The 22,120-nt window shown below is 45.6% G+C and overlaps 1 protein-coding gene across 1 annotated transcript; it reads left to right on the plus strand.

The window, feature by feature from the left end:
- Positions 1 to 628: 628 nt before the first annotated feature.
- On the plus strand, positions 629 to 22,058 carry B3GAT2 (beta-1,3-glucuronyltransferase 2). The gene is made up of 4 exons (XM_031611142.2): positions 629 to 1,261; positions 13,509 to 13,653; positions 21,342 to 21,490; positions 21,565 to 22,058. The coding sequence occupies exons 1-4, from the start codon at positions 695 to 697 to the stop codon at positions 21,649 to 21,651; spliced, it is 948 nt and encodes a 315-aa protein (XP_031467002.1). The 5' UTR covers positions 629 to 694; the 3' UTR covers positions 21,652 to 22,058.
- Positions 22,059 to 22,120: the final 62 nt, after the last annotated feature.

Raw genomic sequence — 22,120 nt, forward strand, 5'->3', positions numbered from 1 at the left:
ACGCGCGGCATAACAGTTAATGAACGCTTTCTCCCGAGCAAGGCAAAGGCAGGTGCGTTACTAGCAAATCCTCACGCATTAATGCTTCTGAAAGGAGCTCTCACGCCATTCTGATCCCAGAGAAGCAGCGGTGCTCGGGACGGCGATCCGGGAGCGGGAGGTGCGCGCGGGGTTCCCGGTGCCGCTCCATCGGGCGGCGGCGGAGCGGAGGGCGGCAGCCAGAGCCCCAGACACGCGGATATTTACAACTTCGCACTTCTGCAGCGCTCCGAAATATTCCTCCTCTGGGAATAAAAAAAGAGAAAACGGGGCCGGTTCGCGCGGGCGGAGGTGAGCGGCGCGAGCGCCGCGAACACCCGGGGCCGTCGGGGCGGGATGGAGCGGCGGGCAGCCCGGAGAGGAGCGGGGCGGGGCGGAGCGGGGCGGGACCCCCGGAGCCGCCCGCGGGGACCCTCCCTCCGCCCGCCTCCCGCCTCCGCGCCGCCAGGGGAAGCGGCGGGGAGGAAAGCGGCCGCTCCCCAGAGCCCCCCCCGGCCATGCCGAGGGAGGAGGAGGAAGAGGAGGAGGAGGGAGCGCGGCCGCTGGCGGGATAGAGGCGGGCGGCGGCGGTGCCCCGCGCGGGGCGAGGCGGAGCGGCGGCCCCGCGCCCGTCCATGGGGCGGCGCTGAGGGGCGTTGCGGCGCGGCGGGGCAGCATGAAGGCGCTGCTCCTCAGCCGCTTCCTTCTGCTGCTGCCCTGGGTGCTCGTCGTCGTCATCGTGCTGGACATCGACAGCAGCCGCGCGCCGCCGCCCGCGCCGGGACCCCGCGGCGGAGGGAGCGGCGGCAGCGGCGGCAGCGGCGGCGGAGGGTCCCGGCCGGCGGCGGAGCGGGCGTCCCCCCCGCGGCGCCCCGAGGCCGCGCTGCCCACCATCTATGCCATCACGCCCACGTACAGCCGCCCGGTGCAGAAGGCCGAGCTGACCCGGCTGGCCAACACCCTCCGGCAGGTGGCGCGGCTCCACTGGATCCTGGTGGAGGACGCGGCGACGCGCAGCGAGCTGGTGAGCCGCTTCGTGGCGGGCGCCGGGCTGCCCTGCACGCACCTGCACGTCCCCACGCCGCGCCGCTACAAACGGCCCGGGCTGCCCCGCGCCACCGAGCAGCGCAACGCCGGCCTGGCCTGGCTGAGGCAGCGGCACCAGCACCTGCCGGCCCCCCAGCCCGGCGTGCTCTTCTTCGCCGACGACGACAACACCTACAGCCTGGAGCTCTTCCACGAGGTGCGTGCGGGCGGGCCGCGGGCTCCCCTCAGCGCCGGCCGTCGGCGCTTCCCTCCGGCGCCCGAGCTCGGTCCGGGCGGGCACCCCGCGACGTCCCGGTCCCCGCCCCGCCGGGATGCGGCGCCTCGCTGGGGTTCCCCGCAGCCCTGCGGACTTGTGACGGCTTTCCCGTTTCCCTGCCGAGCGAGGCGGGTTTGGGGATTATGTAACGGGTGAGAGCCGCGACGGACCGCGCTGACCGCCCCGCCTATGCCAGGCTGAGCCCCGCGCTCCTTCGGGTGACGCCCCGGCCGCTTTTCCATGGCTCCTCGTGGAGCTGCCCGGGCTGCGCGAAGCCCTCGGTTCCGAGAAGCGGCGGATCGGATCGGATCGCTCCCGCAGCGAGCGAGCAGCCTTCCGGCAGTCCCTCGGTGCGGGGACGCGCTGTGTCTTTACTTCAGCCCCGTGCTGAGGCGCTCCAGTAAGTGAGGCTCTCTGTTCTCTTTGTGGCCCCCCTCGGCAGGGAGGAGGGCTGTACGATGAGTGGGCCGCCAACAGCAGAAGATGACTGCTGGGGGTGTAACCTCGGCAGGGACACAGCGGGGTCGACGGGCAGATAGGAGCAGGAGGCTGGTGGTGACCAGCGTCCTTCACTGAGGGGAAGGAACTTCGATGCTCGGAAGTCACAAGGGTTCTTTGGATGCCTTAGGACATCACATGAAATTCCCTAGAGCTGGTTGATTTAGAAGAAGCACTTTTGTTTGCTCGTGTTTAGGTGGTAGCGCATCCGTTCCTGTTTTCATCATGCTGGCAGTTATGCGGTCCTGCTGAGCAGGGTGCCCCGCTTGCTTTCTCAGTTTGGCATTCAGCACTGATGCTGCCAGTTTGAGGACCTCGGCCTGGAGACACAATTCCTGTTGTGAGTGATGTCCTGAAAGTCTCATGGCTGTGCTGACAGTGTTGTAATGTCCCAGACCTCCATGGGTGGAAGCGTCTGTTTCTGCTCAAAGATACAAACTAACCTAAGGGGCTCTGTAAATTGATACAGAAAATGCACTAAGAATGGTTTGAGTTGGAATGGACCCAGAATGGTCACATAGTGCAGCTCCCCTGCAGTGAGCAGGAACAACCACAGCTAGATCAAGTTGCTCAGAGCCCTCTCCAGCCTGACTGTGAATGTCTCCAGGGATGGAGCACCCACCACTTATCTGGGCAATCTGTTCCAGTGCTTCACTTAACATAAAAAACCTTTTCCTTATTTCCAGTCTGTGTATCCCCTCTTTTAGTTTGAAACCATTTCCCCATTCCTATTGCAACAAACTGCTTAGAAGTCTGTCCCCTTCTTTCTTACAGCCTCGCTTCAGGTACTGAAAGGCTACTCTCATGTTTCCCTGCAGCCTTCTCTTCTCCAGGCTGAACAGCCCCAGCTCTCTCAGCCAATCCTTGCAGGAGAGGTGTTCCATCCCTTGGATCAGTTTTCTGGCCCTCCTTTGGCTGTGCCCTGACAGGTCCTCGTGTGCTGAGGACTCTACATCAGGGTGTAGTACTCCAGGTGAGGTCTTATCAGAACAGAGCAGAGGGGCAGGATCCCCTCCGTCAGCCTGTTGACCACTCTTCTTTTAGTGTAGCTCAGGTTGCAGTTGCCTTTCTGGGCTGTGAGGGCACATTTGCATGAAAGCAAAGGAATGAAGGTGTGTGGGGCTAACCTAAAGAATTACAGGCATGGCAGAGGATCTATGCTTCCTCTCATTCACAGGAGCAGTGACCTTGCACCTGCAGCCACTCACCCCTGAGACCTCCCTTTCACCAGGCTTAGCTGGTGGGGAAGAGCTGTTTATTTTGTGCCCTGTATTTGCAGGCTGGCCCACGTGCATGAGTGTGTTCTCCCTTGAGATGTAGCAGCTGGAAACCTTCAGTGCAGGAGCAGAGAAAGAGCTTGAGAGAGAGCTTTTTTGCTTCAGGTTCTACCAACTGTTCCCATGGCTGTTTTCTGGCGTCACTGGTGTGTATAGGACAGTCTCTGGGATGCCACCAATAGTCCCACTGGGAGCACCTCATCCACCTGGCAGAGCTAGTGGAAGTCCCCTGGCAGGGTTTGCTGGAGGGTTGTGCCTTCACAGCAAGTGGGAGGTGCGTGAGCAGGGAGATAACAGTCTTGTTGTCAGCAAAGGCACTGCTTGAAATTTTATTTCTTGTTCAAAAAAACCTCTGTGGTTACAGATTCTGACTTGACAGCTTTGTAGTAAATCCTGCTTTCTCCTTCAGGAATTGATTGATTTATGAGGGTAAACTGAGCTTCTCTTTTCCAAGCACGAAGAGAACACTTCAGAATGTGTTGCATGCAGAAGGAATCCAGTAGTAATTCTGCCTGCAAGTGGCACTGAAGGTGCCTGAGAGGGAGGTTTTCTCTGCCTGTTATATGGTACTGTACCAGGAGCCGTCTTCCAGCTCTGCAACTGCCTAATTCCACGTCTGGTCATCTCTCACCCACTGAGGGGAGCAGCATGAATGTGAACAAGGAGAGAGGAGCTCTCAGTTCTGGTCTGAGCTCTGCCCTGTGCTGGCTGAGCAGCCCTCTGCAGGTCATGCCACAGGCCAAGGGACACGAGGGTGGGTTTGAGGTGTGCATTTTGCTGCTAAGTCCTGCAGTCAGAGGGTGTTACTGCAGAGCAGATGTGCCAGGGAGCTGTATGCCAGTGTAAGATTGTGTTCGTGGCAGCTCCTCTGCTGTGGGTTTCCGTGGTGCTGCAGTAGAAGGCAGAGCCTTTTAGCAGAGCCCGCTGTGAGCAGTGGTGTATGAGCAATAGGGCACAATAAAAAAGGAGTGTGCTTTGACATAGGATGCCATGGCACGTTGCTGAGAGCTTTCGATGAGGAAATTCTGATCTTTGTCCAAAGTACTCCTATCTGGTACTTACAGGAATGAGTGCGTTATATTTGATAGGGAGTGAACTATGCAGTGTGTTATGTGGAAATGAGGGGAATAGAAAACAGGAAGAAAAATAACTCTGCAGAGGTGTTTTGCTGAGAAACACTATCTGTGGTATAAAAACTGGAGCTCTCTGTTGCTTTTATAAATGTTTGTGGGGTTGTTTTTTCTTTTTTTTTTTTTTTTTTTGTAGGACGTATAATGGATCATGTGTATAGCTTAGTTTTTTGCTGGCAAGATTATGTCCTGGAAGTCAAACTGGACAGGGGATGAGCAGGTTTAGCAGTAGTTCCTAGGGCATGGTGGAGAGCCTGGGTTGTCTTACTGCTGTTCCAGTGCATTGGTCATCTGCTCAGCTGAACGTTTTGTTGATGAGGTCCCATCTTCCTTATAAAGGCTTTGGAGGAGGACCAGTTGTTCCAGGATGGTAACATTCCTTGGAAGGCTCAAGAAACAGTTGCAGGAGTGGAAGTGTGGCCTTTGAATTATTCCCAGCTCTTTCCACCTGAGAGTATAACAATGCTCAGGTGAAAAATCATGCTTTTAGTTCAGTGCTGCTGGTTCTGGCATATTGTTTTGTCATTTATTCTTTCGGGATGCAGACCTCAGAAGTGATTTATTTTTTCCATGCTCACACATGATGCGTTTGCCTGGAGGTGTCCGTCTGCATCAAAACCAGCAGTCCACTTTCTGAAAACGTCTTTTATCAGCTGAACCTCAGCTGCATTCATAACAAAGCCACCACCAGGCCTGAAATCCCCAATTCAATGCGTGATATGCTTTACGGATGTTTCTATATAAATCATCATAACTTCTGTTTTGTACTGTAGGTCGTTCTTCTTGGAGTGACTCTGTTATAGTTTGTTGCCTTTGTGCTTCATCCTATTCCTGAATGCAAGTTATTGGAATATTGTGACTGATTCATAGCAACTGCTGATTTTATATTTTCAGACATTCTGGAGGAAAATTTAGGTAAGACTCACATTCCACTTTCCTACAGAGGTGTTAGAAACAAGACTCCAGCCCAAGTGCTGGGAACTGCAGATAGACATGGTTGAAATTTCCCTACCCTGAACTCTTCCCCAAACTCTTAGCGAATGTCTTCAGTGTGCCAAAATGTGAGCTTGCTGTAATAAGAAATGCATTGACTTCCGCAGATTCCTCTCTGGATTCTGTCTGCCAGTTTTGCTTGTGTTTTGCTCAGACACTTAAAATGAGATATATTTGAAATGAAAGTGCTTATGTCTAAAGCCATGACCTCCCTTGCTGCCACCCCTGGCCCTTTGGTCACTGCTGTTTAAGATTTCATAGCAAGGTTCACTAGATGCCTAAGGAATGCCAGCACAGCACATACTGGACCAGGCTGCCCAGAGAGGCTGTGGATACCCCATCCCTGGAGCTGTTCAAGGCCAGGTTGGATGAAGCCCTGGGCAGCCTGGTCTAGTATTACATGTGGAGGTTAGCAGCCCTGCCTGCAGCAGGGGGTTGGAGCTTCATGATCCTTGAGGTCCCTTCCAACCCTGGCCATTCTATGACACCGCTGTCATGCCTGAATGTGAGCTTAGGGTTCCTTTAGAGGAACTCATGCTCTACTATGTGTTCTGAATACAGCCCTGCAGAATGGAGTTCAAAGTAAATCACAGCATTAATTCTCATTTCTAAGGAAAAACAAATCCTTTTATTTAGTAGCTCAGCATTTAGCCTAGTTGCTCACTGAGCTGGGGAGCAGAATTCAAATTGCTGTATCTGTTGCCTGCACAAGGGTGCCCTGACTATTATGCTGGAAGGGAAGGAGGGGAAGAGAAAGACCTCCACCCTTTTAGCTTGAATTTGAGGATGTCTTTACAGATAATTCAAAGTTCACAGAGCCACAGAAAATATGAGAATCTGATCAGTGCTTTCTGACTCAGTCAGCAGGGTTGTTCTACACAGGAATAATTTAAACAAACGTTGAATTAACCACAAAATTTCTGGTATTCAGAAAGTATGATAATGCTTAGGTAGTGGCCTAAGTTGTCCAGGCAAGGATCATCCTCAAATCAATCAGATGGGAATGAATCTGATGGCAGGGGGGTTGGAGCTTCATGATCCTTGAGGTCCCTTCCAACCCTGGCAATTCTGTGATTCTGTGAATCATGAAGAAGAGATGAAAAATAATGAAGATTTCTTCTTTGCTAGTAGACATTGATAATTCTCATAGTGGCACTGTAGAGTGGAGTTGTGTGAGTGGTTCAGAACAAAGGGCAAGGAGAAGAAAATGTTTTCATTCTCTCAGGAGGTTTGCATGAAGGTAGCAGACATTCTAACTGTTGCTAGCAGTTAGCAGCTGGAAAAAAAATCCTTATTAGTGAAAGCAGAACCTGTACACATGCAGACACTGTGTGTCACGTAGACATCTGATGGCCAGTACAGGTGTCTGTCAGCCACCATTGGATTCCTTCCTTTCTTGGTGGCTCTCTGTGATGCTGTAGCTTTCTGCTTTGCACTACTGGGGCAGGGTTTCTTCAGTTCATAGCATCATAGCATGGCCTGGGTTGAAAAGGACCATAATGATCATCTAGTTTCAACTCCCTGTGGTGTGCAGGGTCGCCAAGCACCAGACCAGGCTGCCCAGAGCCACATCCAGCCTGGCCTTGAATGCCTCCAGGGATGGGGCATCCACAGCCTCCTTGGGCAACCTGTTCCAGTGTGTCACCACCCTCTGTGTGAAAAACTTCCTCCTAATATCTAACCTAAACCTACTCTGTCTCCTAGATAATGCAGATGGTAGCTCTTTTCAGAGTTAATTTTATACACATTTCAGGGGATGGTTTGTTCTTTGTTAATGGCTTACATTGGTTTGGTTTTGTATAGATGTGGGAGATGGCAGTTTTTGTTTGCTACATTATTCATAGACTTAAACTAGCACCAAAAATTCCAGGGACTTTTGATCTGTTACAACAATCAGAGAAACCTATTTGAGGTTTCTCAAAGAAACCTCAGAGAATTCTCAGAGAATCCTGATTTGAATAGTTTCTGGTTAAAACATAAGTGAAAAGTGACACTGATGTTTGATTTGTCAAAAAATCTCAGTAAAATATTTTGAAAGCAAGGATTAAAATTTCTGCATCTCTGACTCTGTTCACGACTTTTATTCTCTATTAGCAAAAGGTTCTACATATTTTTTTGATTCCTTTTTCTTCTGTTGTTTTTTTTCCCCCTATCAAGGAGACTTCTCACATTAGATAGGGCTTTTATAGGAGTGAACAGTAGGAAACTGAACTTACGCTTTAGTTTTCCCATGATCTTCTTTGTAAAACAGTTTGAAAGCAACTCAGAATAGACAGAAGAGGTGATTATTTCCTACTTATTTCAAATTTAACGAGGGAACGGTTTGTGCTCCTTTGATAGCTTAGTATGGTGGATTAAGAGTAGGACATTTATGTAAAAGTTGACTTCCAGGTAGTTCTTAATGGATATGGTTATGCAAAAGATTTAAAAGTAGTCAAAGTGAATCTGGTTCTCTTTGAAAACACGGAGATCTTCTGTTGGCAAATCAGATTTTTGCCGTCGTCTTAAAAATAACGCTCAGTAGCACAGACAGAATTAAATATTAGCTGGCTGTCATTAGTTATTTGCCTCATAATAAAAAAAAGATCTAAATAAGAGTTAGCAGTGCATTAAATACCTTTCTGGGATATAAATTATTTAAGAATACATGGCAGGTTTTAAATGCACACTGACATTCCCCTTGCACATAGACATGTAATACCTACGCTAAAAAGGTTGAATTAGAAGATACTGGTAGAGAAACAATGACATGGCTTAAAAAATGAGAGGAAACAGTGCCAAAAAGGTTATTTGAAGCGGATTTATCCAAGTGAGGGTCTGTGGATTACAAGGTACCAAACGCTCTCTGTTTCTGTACTTTGACAGCGATCTTCTCCTTCTTACCTGCAGAACTAATACTGTTGCTATGAAATTAATTATGAATTGTCAGCCTCTCTTTAGAGGTGCGTAGCATGATGCAAGAGCACAGCTGAGTGGAATGACAGAAAATGGGATAAGAAAAAGAATTAGTAAGTAGGAGAGCTGAAAGTGTTGTGTTTTGGAAGTCTTCCCAGTGCAGAGATTGGCTCCTAGCTGCAGTAGTTAGGGGTTGGTACAGTTTTCTCCTGTAGGGAAGCAGTGCTGACATTTTACCCAAGGATGCTGATGTCATTTAGGAGCATTAATCAATGTATCCAATATGTAAGATGTTGCTTGAGAGAGGGGAAGTTAATCTGTCTTCCCTATGTGGTGTGGACTGCAAAAACCAGTGGAGGCAATGTAAGGAAAGGTAAATGGAAGAGTATGATGAAGTATGATGAAGCACTGAGTCTCATCACCTGTAAGGGCTGTGGAGCTTCTGTGGAGCTTGATGTTTAAAAACAGATGAGACAAATATTGGTCAGGTTGTATTGAAGTGCCATCTCCCCAGCTGCAGGGCTGGCTAGGGAAGTGACTGCTTTGTGGGCCCTCCCTGTGCATTGTCCAGTGGAGGCACAGACCCTTTGTAGTCAAGTTCACTGACATCACACTTGCTTTTTGAAGGTCCTTTCCCCACAACGTCATAGGCACAGTTTTTCTGTGACTCAGTACCCCTTTGAAGTAGTGTTAGGAGTAGGAGCTCCGTTTCGTGCCTAAGTGAATGGGGAGCAGAGGAGCTGTCCTTCTGACAATGTAAGTTTTGTTGAAACAAATTGGCTGTATGTGACCTGAGAGGAATGCATGATGCCTGTTTTGAGAACTGATAGGGTTGCTGGCTGTGCTCATGTAACCTGTAGCATTTATTTTCTGGGAGAGCTGGAGGAACTCTTTGCCTCTTTGATAACAGTAAATTGGAGTTTTGCATATAGGTGTATTTGAAACTCACTGGAATGGAGTTTGATCCATTCATTCCAACAGCCTGAAGACAGACCAGGATGGATCACACAAGGGCTGAAGCAGTAGGGGACAGAACAGTGCTTACTGCTTGCAGCAGCCAGGTTTGCTTTGCTGGAAACATTGAATCCCAAATAGGAACACATCAACATCAGGCTGCAATAACACTAGGATGGTTGTTTCAGCACTGAAGCCTTTTCGCTGTAAAGAAGTAGGAGTCTACTTCCTTCTCTCTGTCATTTACCTTCTTTCCCCTAAGGCTTCTTTATTTTCTCACTGGCTTGACGTCTTACCCCATCCATCAGTCCAGCACATCCCATTAAGTAGCTTTCCTTGATTGACTGAGATGCTTTTTTTAGCAATGCTTTTAACACTATCTCTTTTATTACTCAGCTACATTTTCTGCATTTTCACTTGTTATTCTTTAGCGGTTCCTGTGTTACTACTATGTCAGCTGCCATGTTGCCATCACCTCGTTGGGATTTCTGCTGTCAGTTGTTAATGCTCTCTCTGTCATTTCCTTACCTACTCCTTCCTAGTTCTCCTCTGCTTCATTTTGGCTTATTCTACCATCTTAGTGTCCTTTTCTCCACCTTCCCCCACCCAGAACTCTGTGTCCCAACCAAATTAAGGGTAGGAAAAAGCATTTCCAGAAGGAGATTCATCCTACCTTAAGGCAGCTGTCTAAGCCAGGTGGGATGAATCACATTGGCACATTTGTATCTCTGCTTGTTAACTATCAAAGTTGAACTAGGATAAACTAGATGCCTGACTTACAGAGAGTTCCCTGTAAGTACGATGAATCTCATTCTTGTACACTGCCAGGACTTAAAAGCACTCAATGATAAGAGAGCATGTGACGCCACATTAAAATGACAGCTAGAAGAGTAATTTGGGAAGCTGTTTGTCATTTATAGGATTTGGATAGTTGTGTAACCCACAGCAGCAAAGCTGTTTAGAATTAGCATGTTTCTGAATCACCTTTTCATTTAATAGTGTCAAATTCCAACTGCAAGCTGACCTTTTAATCCAAATATGGCTTTCACAGAATCATACATAAATACAGCCATAATGCATCAGTATGTTAAATGCAGTAATGCTATTCTCAGAAGATTGAAAGAAATATTCCCACTTCCATCTGCCTAGCACATCCCGAGGCTGCCAGGTATTTCAGAATTAGCATAAATAGTGGTCTAGATGTGCTCTGGCTGTTTGTACTGAAAGGGATTGTTGCATTCTTGACACACGCTTATTTCATTCTCCACAAATGGAACCTGTGAGAATAAGGGAAGTAACACAAGGGCAAAATAAAAAGCTCTGTAAACGTTTACCTATTTTCTTCTGATGTATGGTGGCTTTACTGGCTTAACTTGCAGAAACAGAGACAGACCCAAGGCTATAATAATTCTTGGGTCATTTCGTGCTGATTTCATGAGGTCAGTGAGATACTCTGGAGTAACAAGGTTTTGCTACACTCTTTGTAAGGTGAGATATTAATGTAAATCTGTCTGGCTCTGTTAGCACGAGTGCTGTAGCCAGTATTCACCCAGTGCAGAAGTGTTGTGTGACCTGGCTCAGTTTGCAGCATAGCTACACAAATGTGGGAGAAGACCGAGCTTGGGCTTACTGTGCATGAGCTGCCCTGGTGTAGCTGGGGGCAGTGCTTAGCTGGGGGCACTCCATGCTTGCTGTGGGTGTGGACAGGCAGCTGGCACAGAGCAGCTGGAGCAGTGTAAATCAGTACAGTGATAAGTTGGTCCTGCAGCCATATGCTCAAGTACGCGTTGGTGCTGATAGATAAGAGGTGAGGGGATATCTGTGTTCATCCTGCAGATAGCACCAGCTTAGTGTAGGAGGATGTGTGGCTTGATCATGCCCTGCAAACTTACTGGGAAGTTGGCTGTATAGACAAACCCCACAGGATCATGCATTTTGTCCATATCCCATGGCTTTTGGATGTTACTGTCCATATACCATTAGAAAAAATTGCAGTGTGGATGTATCATTGAAACCAGAGCTAAAATCACGAAGATGCACTGACCCTGACATAGTGGAATTCAGCATCTTACATTGAAGAAACAAGGCAGTAAGTAGGATTGCAACCCTGGACTTGATGAGAGCCAAATTGGACCTCTTCAAGGACCTGCTTGGAGGTATCCCATGGGTTGGAGGTAAGGAAGCCCAAGAGAGTTGGTTGACATTCAAGCACCAGTTCCTCCAGGCTCAAAATTGGTGCATCCCTAACAGTAAGAAATCAGGCGAAGGTGGCAGGAGACCCACATGGATGAGCAGGGAGCTCCCGGGAAAAACTCAAATGGAAGAAGAAAGTCTATGGAATGTAGAAAAGGTTTCTAGCCACTTGAGAGGAACATGGCAGCCTGGTGAGGCCACATTTGGACTACTGTGTCCAATGCTGCGCTCCTCAGTTCAAGAAAGAATGGGAACTTCTAGAGTCCAGCAGAGGGCCACAAAGGTGATGATTGGGCTGAAGCATTTCCTTTATGAGGAAAGGCTGAGGGACCTAGGACTGTTCAGCCTGGAGAAGAGAAAACTGCAAGGGGGTACTATCAATGCTTATAAATATCTAATAGGTCACAGTCAAGTAGATGCAGCCAGGCTCTTTTCAGTTGTGCCCAGTAATGGGAAGAGGGGCAGTGGGCACAAACTGAAACTTCCATGTGTTCTTCAGGCAAAACATCTTTACTTGTAAAGGTGACAGAGCACTGGAACAAGCTGCCCAGAGATGTTGTGGAGTCTGGAGATATCTTCCCTGGAGATATTCAAAACCCACATGGATGCTTTCCCATGTAACCTATTCTAGGAAACCTACTTTGGCAGGAGGGTTGGACTCGGTGCTCTCCAGGGGTTCCTTCCAACCACTATGATTCTGTGAGGTTTGACTGATTTCTGTATCAGAACAGTTGATTGCTAATTTTCCATTTTCTAAATGGAAAAGCGGGAGAGATGGGAAAAATAATCTGAAGCAGGCAGGAGCAATAAAACTGTCAGTGGTTTGGACAAAGAAGATGCACAAAGAGTTGGAAGGAGAGGAGGTGTACAGCTCTCTTCTGTGTGTGCATACATAGCTGATTTCTAAATATATATTTTATGTGCTCCCTATATTCGCTTAAAAATCTGCTAATGTTTCTGACTTAAAAATGCGACCCAGAGTGAAGTGCTTTCTTTGTTGTTGTTTTTTTTTTTTTCTGGTGGATCTCCTGGGAGTCTAGATGATACATATGATAAATCTTTCACCTTGACAGAAAGAGAGGCAAATGTTTAATATTTAACCAAGGTTATCTTTCACTTGAACATCTATCTATAGGGGAGGGCATTACAAATAAGTAAAATGGTATTTGTTTTTGCAAAGATGAGTGCTTGAGAGGAGAAAGGGATCACATTTCCCTAAGGAACAGGCTTCAACTACTCTAGAAGATGAGATTGTTTTAAAAATCAATCAAATTAAGCCTGTGTTACAGTGGGATAGCTTGATACTTGCTTAAAAAGAACCATATTTAAGCACAGTAATTAAGCCAATGTGGTACAGCTGGATAAATTGCAGTGCCTGCGCTGTCCGTTCTGCGCCTGGCTCCTCAGGCCTCACTGCAGGGCAGCACATCAGCGTTTAAGTCATGTTCCCTTCCCATTCACTGCAGAAATCGGGCTGCTAACCAGCGTGCTGAATTCGAAGAACCCCAGTCTGACACACTTGTTGCTAAAGAGTCATTTTCCACTCTCTGCAATCTCCTGAGGGATGGATGAGGCCAGCGTTTATAGAATTACTTCTAGTTATATTGGGAGCAAACTCCCACACTGTCCATGCCATGCCCAGAAACTCAGCAGTTCTTTCTGAAACAACATGTAAATGTTTAAAGGCATGGCCCAAACTTTTTTTTTTTTTTTAATTTTGTATGAGCCTTTAATAAATGTAACCTCTTTTGTACAGATCTGGTGTAGTGCAGGCAGGGGGAGAGTTGCGTGTCACAGTTTAATTGTACATGTCTTAATGAAGTGTGCATTTGCTAATCATTCCTATAATAGTCTATCTCACCGTGCTCCTACACTACATAAGCAATCTATAGAAATATGCTTACTGAAAGAGTGCTGAAAAGAATGATCTCTTACACCACACACCTTTAAAACAAACATGAAAGCAAGTATGGTTTTTTCCATGTCTTTAATTTTTTTTTCTTATGAAAACATGAACAGAGTATTTCTGGTAGGGTGGAGGTGCCTATTGGAAGAGAGCTGAAACTCACAGAAAATGAGTAGGCCTTTGCAGCCTCCAAATGCTTACCCTGTTGGGCTGAAATCTGCAAGCAACCATTGCTTTTAAATGACTCTTACAGAGGATTAACGCGTAGGCTTTCCACCAACACTTACAGAAAAGCTTTCTAGGAATACTGCAGGAAATCACGCTCTGCTCCCCTCTTGCAGATGCGCACAACCCGTAAGGTGTCGGTGTGGCCTGTGGGGCTGGTCGGGGGACGGCGGTACGAGCGCCCGGTCGTGGAGAACGGCAAGGTCGTCGGGTGGTACACAGGATGGAGAGCTGACAGGCCCTTCGCCATCGACATGGCCGGTAAGTGCTAAGCTTCATGCTGTACGAATGATGGAAAGCTCATCGTGCCTATTCTTACATTTTTTTTGTGAGTGGGACAGGAACATACATCCCCGGAGGCATTCAAGGCCAGGCTGGATGTGGCTCTGGGCAGCCTGGTCTGGTGGTTGGCCACCTTGCACATAGCGGGGGGGGTTGAAACTAGGTGATCATTGCGGTCCTTTTCAACCCGGGCCATTCTATGATCTCAGCGTAAGCAGATTTTAAAGCTTCTCAAGCATATCTGCTGTTCATAGTGCAGTAGCATTAAATATCCTAGAAGTCTTTGTTTGCACACCTCATTTAATTAAGTTGCTTCTTGGTGATGGCGCGGCTTACTTTCACTTGCTTGTAATTGCATGTGGCAACTTGGCTTTTATGTTGAATGAATTGTTTTTCTGGAATGAGTTAATTGTAAATCAATTCATCCAGTTAATTTTTGCAGGGAGCCTTGCCTTGCCTTGAGTCATCCATCTACAGCAGGCAGTATAAATGGAGACCCTTCTTAGACCTCATGTTGTAAAACGCTACTTTATCATGACATAATTCATTGTTTTATTGGCTATTTGGAGTGATGGTGATAACTGTAGATGGATATAGTATGAAATGCTGGGCTTAGGGGGAAAAAAATCACTGACAGCTATAGCGTAGCAGAAGGCAGAAAAGCTTCAAAATTGATCTAATCAATCTTCCACTGGGAAGTTAGCACACCATGCAGCTCTGTCTTGCTGTCAGTCCATGCTTAGGCACTCTTTCCTGTATATTCACAACTGCCACATGAATCATCACTGTGCCAGATTTTGATTTCTAGTGCAGCAGCAGCTGGTTTCCCAGCGTGATACAGTATTTGCACTTCAGCAGTTTTGACATAGGTTGCTCTGAAAGTAATGCCTCCTATTTATTTCCATGGAAACTGTAACAGCTGGGAAGAGCACAATAATGCTGTTTGACAGAGTAAATTCTCTGCTGCAAAACAATATTTTTCAACATAGTCACTATCATTAGCTATGCATTTTTGCCAGTGATGAACAAGAGCCTGCATGCTGCACTCACAAACATCTGCGTGGCCAAACAGAATGTGGTTTGTCTTTCATGTTGCTGTCACCACTGCTGAAACGCACCACCCACTTCCTCACTATAGTCACATCCATATTTGGTCTCCATAAATGTTCAGCAGGTGTCAGTGAATGTCACTGGGTGCCATTTTTCCATATGGAGGAATTCAGTGATGCACCTTTGCTTCGTAGGCACTTCCATGTCAGATTCCATGTTTGCTGCTGTCACATGGCAACAACGTGAAACAGAATACTGGTGGGAAGGGTCAACCTCCACTGCCATGCCACCAACATCCACCTCTGACATTGTGGGCTAACATAATAAAATAGGAGGTATTACTTCTGGAGCAGTCTCTGGATATTCATGGAGAAGAGGGATGGGGGAAAATACAGGGACAAGAATGGGATAGAATTAGCCAGCAGTTTTCATTTTTTTGAGACCTTTATGTCTTGGGACAGTGCTTTCCCATCTTGAGGGTTTTCTTTCTTAGCGGGTTGAGGTGTTCGATGAAAAGTGGTAGAAGTATCAGCAGGTGAATTTTTCTACACTGTAGAAACCATTCAGGTTACTGGTATACCTGGCATGGGAACATTGCAGCGTAGAGGTAGAGGTAGTCCTTGGGGGGAGATTGAATTCTGCCTGTCCATACAATCATGCTGCTGTGAGAATAGTCTGCATGTGGATACAGATCCTGTGCTGCAGAAAGGCATTATAAGGATGATAGCACAGTTCATAATTTATTAGCAGCAGGCAAAAAGCCATTATGCTACATTAGCCAAGGGACAAACCCTGATAGGAGGAGATGTGTGGAAAGCTCATGTCATCTTTGCTTAAAGCTTGCAGTTGCTGCTGCAACACTGGCACGAGGGAGGGGCAGCTCCATGAGCATTACCTGCTCCTGTACCTACAGAGGTCTTGTAAGGGAGGGACTACAGAGACAGAGGTACAAGGGCTGAGGGTATCAGAGATCTCTGTAGAACCACAAATAAGGAGGTGCTGCTTTGGAGAGAACTTTATTAGTCCAACAAGTATAACACAAACATTTGAATTACATTTTAGTATCATTATTTCAGTAAAAAGGGAAAATGCATGAAGTTCTAATTCTAGACTTGAAGGTATGGGGCCAAATTTGTATCTCCCATGGGTCATGTGGGGCAGGTTCTGCAGATTTCATGGGGATCAGCTGAGACCTTTGCTAGCCAACTTCTAGATTCTTCTTTGAAATGTCACATTTTATCAGTGAAGAAAACATAGGTTGTTTCTTTCTAGAACTTTGTGGCTGACACAGTTATTCCCCAGTGCTAAATTGCATTCAGAAAGCAGAGTAGCTGTTTCCTGTGTTCCTTATTGTCAGGCAACCACCGGAGCATACAGATTAGTTCTGGTGTTTTTAAAATACCGCCTGAGTTTTAACAGTAGGTGGTTTGCAGAGTGTGAGGAGGAAGGGAGGAAAAGGGAAAGAGATTTGGGTGTTGTAAGCAAAACATAACACGGAGTCTGAGCTAGTAGGAAAAGGGGGTAAGAAATGACTGCAGATGTGTTGAGAGCAATTGGATTTTAGAGCAGAGGGAGTGTGGCCAAGGGGAAGGAGAAGAAAATGAACAGTTTGCCTGGAAAACAGATGTCTGAGTGCACACTCAGAAGAGGAGGAAGGGGAGTGAATAACTTTTTTTGTTGTTGTTCCTCTCAGCTCTGCCCACCAGAAGCAGGGGAGAGAAGGGCTGAAGGGAACAGGATGGAGCTGCAGTTTGCTCTTGCTCCCTGCGAGCCTGACGTCCCCAGAACTCTGGTACCATAAGCACCCCTTGTTTTCCACAACACAGTTAAATGTTTCCTTGCTCAAGCCTGAGTACCAGGGCTGTGTGTCCATGTTTTCAGTTCTGGCTGCAGAAAGCGGGGCTCAGCATCTGCAGCATGAGCTGCTGTCTCTCATCTCTGTGCATCCTCTGCAGCTGATTTAAGGAGCGTCTTCAGTTATATAAAACACAAACCTTAAGTAGGGAGGTTGGTGTGGCAGCAAAGTCAAAGCTATTTTTGAATTCCTAAGGTAAATTCTACCTATTTATTTGTTTTCAAGAGAATGGTAAGCGGTATTTCTTTTTGGCTGAAATTCAACCTTACTTATTGCTTTGGAAACATATTACCTAGATCTGCTGAAGAAATGTTTTTGTAGTTCTCAGTGAAGACAGCACTTGGCTGGATTCTGCAATAAATATTATTGGTGCTTTTAGCTAGGCTATGATAATATTTTATTAAACAGAGCTAAGCAAATTCCGTATCCATTACATGAAAGTAATAGGAGTTGGGCTCTTGTATAACACAAAGAAATTCATTTAAGAAAATGTTCTTTTAGATATAGACAAATATTGCCCAAAGGTTAGAAAGGGAAACAAACTGTCTATTCAAATGTGCAGTCCTAAGGCTTTAAAAGTATTATTAAAATATGTGTTAAACGTGAACTGAGGAAAACTATTAAAAAAAAAAAAAAAGTTTGTTTACTCCCATGTCAGAAAGTAAGAAGAATGGCAGTGAATCATCACTCTGGGCAGATCTTGCTTTGATCTAAGCAAAACATACCTCGAGACACCTTTTCTCACTGCAATTTCTGTCACAGACTGATCAGAATCTGACTCTGATAGCAGTGAAGCATTTTGTTCCTGGTGACTCTAGCCAAGGTGCTCATATTATAGTAGACTGACTAAAAAATAACGTGTCAGACCCCAGCTCAATCCCCTTTTTATGGGAGTGTCATAGTAAAGGAAATGGAACCAACAATAGTTGGTTGCCTTGATGTAGAACTACCTGACAAGGTTAAGCAGATGGAAGATGAATAACTTTAAGCAACAGTTGTTTTCATTGTTTGTTTGGTTAAAAATACACTATACAAATATGGCCAGATAAGTTCATAGAATCATGAGTGGCTTGGGTTGGAAGGGACCTCTAGGATCATCAAGCTCCAACCCCCTGCCACAAGTAGGGCTGCCAACCGCTAGATCAAGTACTAGATCACATTGCCCAGGGCCCCATCCAAATGACCTCAACCACCTTGTTAAATGGGAGTGGTGTATCCCATTTTCCAGTCCCCAGGGATTTTGCCTGACAGCTACGACTTTTCAAATAAGATGGAGAACAGCTTGACAACCAGCTCAGCCAGCTCCCTTAGGATGCTGGGATATGTGTCATACAGTCCCATAGACTTGCACACATTCAGTCTTGTAAGTCAGTCTCTGCTCTGCCCTTACGGTGGGGGGAGAGGGGGAGTTTGCTCCCAGTTCCCAACTGAAGTCAGCCTGCCTATGCTTGTCTTAACCTCAAGCTCTGCAAACACTTACAGTGCCACAAGAACATACAGGAACTCCTTTAGACAGATTCTGGACCTAAACAGCCTGATGCAGATATGAACTCACTCTAATCTGTCATTACACTTTGATATCTGAAGGAATGCAGCCCATAACAAGAACACTTGTAGGCTTTTGGAGAATTTGAAAAATCTCAATGGAGTGTCACACACAGAAACAAAAATGTTCAGGTTATCAGTAGCCACTTGGGCAATTGAAGTGAGTGCACTGTGTTGTTTATTATAGACCTGATTTTAAATCTTCTGTGACACTTATCGATTTACTTATGGCTTGTTCCCAGTGCAAGAATTGTTTCTTTTCTTACCACCCATGAGAACTAGTTGGATCATGAATCTCATAACGTCAGGACTGTTCAAGGAAAAGAGATGTGTGCTTTATATTAGCATTCCAGCAGCTGCTTCAGGCATACAGATTAATCTATACCTGTGAATCACTGGGCAAGCACATTTTGGAGTCATTCATTGTGCTCTGAGTCCCTCTGCTAGGGCCCAAGCAACCACCCGTTCCTTGGATTTAGCAGTAGTATGCCATCTGTATTACATCTCATCTTTCTCATGATTCTTCTCAGAAAAGAAGCTGTCTATTAATGACACTGGAAAACATGGCATATTTTGTCTGAAAAAGCTGCAAGATGGAAGTACAAAGATATTTTGACTGGCTGTGGCAGATGATAAACTCAAAGCCCCCACCCTGACATCAAAGGATGTAAGAACTTCTTCAGAGATTGCTGGGTTTAACATAGACAGTCTCTTTCATGGTAAATTAATTGTCAGCAGAGTCCTCTGTTCTGACATATAAAAACATGTGGCTGAGCACCTCTACTGCACTGCAACTCAAATGGTGCATTACCTGAAGAGGACGGAAGCAGACTTCAAGTCATGGTATGGTTAAGAAGTCAAAGGCAGTATCTTAAACTGCATGGAAACCAGCATATCTGTGTCACCATCAGCACTAAGCGTTAGCGTTTATTCACTCTGGAAATGATAAAGACTCAGTTTCTGGCTTGCCTTCAGCTACTATGCTATCTGGAGCATTCAGGAGGCAAAGCTATTAATCGCAGCAACTAAATTTTGAAAGGCGGTCTAACCGGGTAAAGAAAAATGTTTCCATCATTTAACAGAAGCTGTTAATCCAACACAAATCAAAGTGTGAATTAACAGGTTCCAGAGAAAGCAGCACAGATGTAATCTTTGCTGTGTCTTCGATGCCTCATCCTCCAACAAATTCATTCTTATCTAGGTGGTCATCAGCCAATTAGATTTCATTTACAGCTTTGCATCAAACAGAAACAGCAAAACACTGTGTTACACTTTGGCTATAAACTTGTCCTGTGGTATTTCACGTGATTAAGCTTAGTATGACTTTGTAGAAATAGTGTGTGTAGCACTGTCTGGTTATGCTATACTGGAGACATTACTTCCACCAAGGAATTATGTGAGATTAGAATTCCAAAGTAGCAGTGGCTACCGTCACTGGCCTATTACCATGGGATAATTATCTACTAGGGGAAGTAACTAGTGCTACTGTGGTTAAACCCTTCACCATCTCACCTCTTGTTGATGCCATAATGTTCTGCCTGTGATGGAGTGAACTGGAAGTTGGCACTAGAAAATGGTTTTCATTCAAGTGCTTTGAAAGTTTATCTACATAAATACGTCAATATGTGAAACTGAAGCAGTTGTAAAGCAGAGCTGAAGAACCAGATAGCCAAGGGGAGAGGTCTCCTTGAACTTTTTTTTCAAGTTGCTACTTATTGAAAACCCTAAAGATACACAAAGAATGCATGACCACTGGTTAGGGAAACAAACCTCAGGCCTCAGGCCAGTCAGCGTGCAGTACTCCATGTCCTCATGTACAACAGCTTAATAATTTGACTTTGTTCTGTGCCTGAAAAATGGGGGGATTTTTGGAACCCACATTGTGCCCCTCACAGCCATGTGACAAAGACCTAGACAGCATTGAGGGCCTGTAGCCTGCTGAAGACAAACCCCACTGAGGAAGGGAAGTCCAAATAGCCATTATTCTTCTCCCTGCTGGCCCCTGCTCAGGCACAGAATAGAATCGTACAATCTCAAAGGCTGGATAAGACCCACCGGATCACCCAGTCCAACCATCCACCAATAACTCTCACTTAAACCATGTCTCTCAACACAACGTCCAAATGTTCCTTGAATGCCTCCAGGATCGGTGACTCCACCTCCTCCCTGGTCAGCCCATTCCAGTGCCTAACAGAGAACTGCTGGGTGCAGCACTGCTTCTAGCAGGTGGGGCAGCCTACACTCTATTAGAGGAAGTTATGCTCCTTTTTAATGAGAAAAATCTTAATACTGGCTTTAGAATTAAGTACTCCTGCAGTTTTCCAGAACAGATGTCAAAACTATTGCAAAGGGACAGCTGGAACCACTGTGAACTGACAAAAAAACATTTATTTGGTAGACTTGCTCTTAGATACAAGGCTATACAAATGTAATTTTCCTTTACAAGTGCATCAGGCTGACTTTTGAGTCATCCTTAAAGAAGTTTACACGTGACTGAATCCTGCTGAATAACAACTTCAAATTTCTATAACCAGTGGCAAATTGGAGATTCACAAGAGCTGCTTCAGAAAGGGTGAGCTTGTTCAAATCACTGATTTCTCAATTTAGCTCCCTTTGAGGGACCTAATGTATATTATTTATTAGGGAGAATGCATTGCAAACAAGCACTGATGAGATCCTTTGATACGCTGTGCGACACCCAGATCAGCTACAGACTATCCTGCAGGTGGCCATTTAGATGAATGGTTCAGAAGTCCCCAGTAGCCACAGGGTGTAGAAGGCCACCGTACACCATGTATGAATTGCCTTTCATCAGCAACGTTAAAAATCTCTAGAGACAACAGTTGCTTTGTCTAAGTAACATTCTAATCCTTCTTCTTCCTGATTCTCACCCTAAAACCAAGAAATACTTTCTCAGTGTGGATTCCATACATCTTATTTTAGTTAAAATTCAGTTTTATTTCTTAATTAGAAGGAGAAAGGGAAGATTAAGAAAAATTCTCTTGATGATAGGAAATTCGTAAAATGTTGAAAATCTGAGTGCATCTTCAGGGTAAAAGAAAACAATGCAGGCTGTCCTATCCTACCAAACGCTGCCTACTCATATAATCAAACTTAAACATTTTTAAAAGGTGCGTAGAGTTTCGTAGGCTAAGTGTAACTTGCCTACAAAAAAACTATGCTTTTTCTTAACCATTTTGTTCTTCTTTTCTTCAAGGATTTGCTGTGAGCCTTCAGGTGATTCTGTCACATCCAAAGGCTGTATTCAAGCGTCGCGGTTCTCAGCCAGGAATGCAAGAATCTGATTTTCTGAAACAGATAACAACAGTGGAGGAACTGGAGCCAAAAGCAAGTAACTGCACAAAGGTACCCATTTATTTTCTAAAAAGGTTCTCAATGGTCTTTGTAGATGACCGTACTAACAAAGTGTTATTTTGTAGGTTCTTGTATGGCACACACGAACAGAAAAGGTCAATCTAGCTAATGAGCCAAAATATCATCTGGACACAGTCAACATTGAGGTATGATCCTGAGACGAGTCACACAGTGCAGCGGATGTGTTTGCAAAGTGCTCCAATTCAGCCTCTGTAACAGCCTACAGGTGTGAGATTTTTAGCTTACCCGGTGGACTTCTGTGGAAACAAAAGAAAGTTGTCAGATATTCTATTAAGCAAATCAAATGGGTGTGCTTTGTTCTAACTTGTTTGCATGCATTTCTGAACTCATCTTAATAAACTGACACTTACCTTTGCTGTAAGGCTGTTTCCACATAGTAAAAACAATCAATCAATCAATCGAAACATGACTGCAATGGAATATTGTCAAAATCATCATGTATGTATATAGTTTTTGTATTTATCCAGCTTAGTGGTATAATTATAAACTGATTTTCAATCATGAACTGTTGATCTAAATATTTGCATAAATAGATCCTCCAAATGCTTTCCTTCATTAAAATCAGACTTAAAGAAACAGCTGTCAAATAGTTATGCAATA

Source organism: Phasianus colchicus, chromosome 2 (assembly GCF_987193195.1).
Source record: "Phasianus colchicus chromosome 2, bPhaCol1.hap1.1, whole genome shotgun sequence".
Lineage (NCBI taxonomy): Eukaryota > Metazoa > Chordata > Aves > Galliformes > Phasianidae > Phasianus > Phasianus colchicus.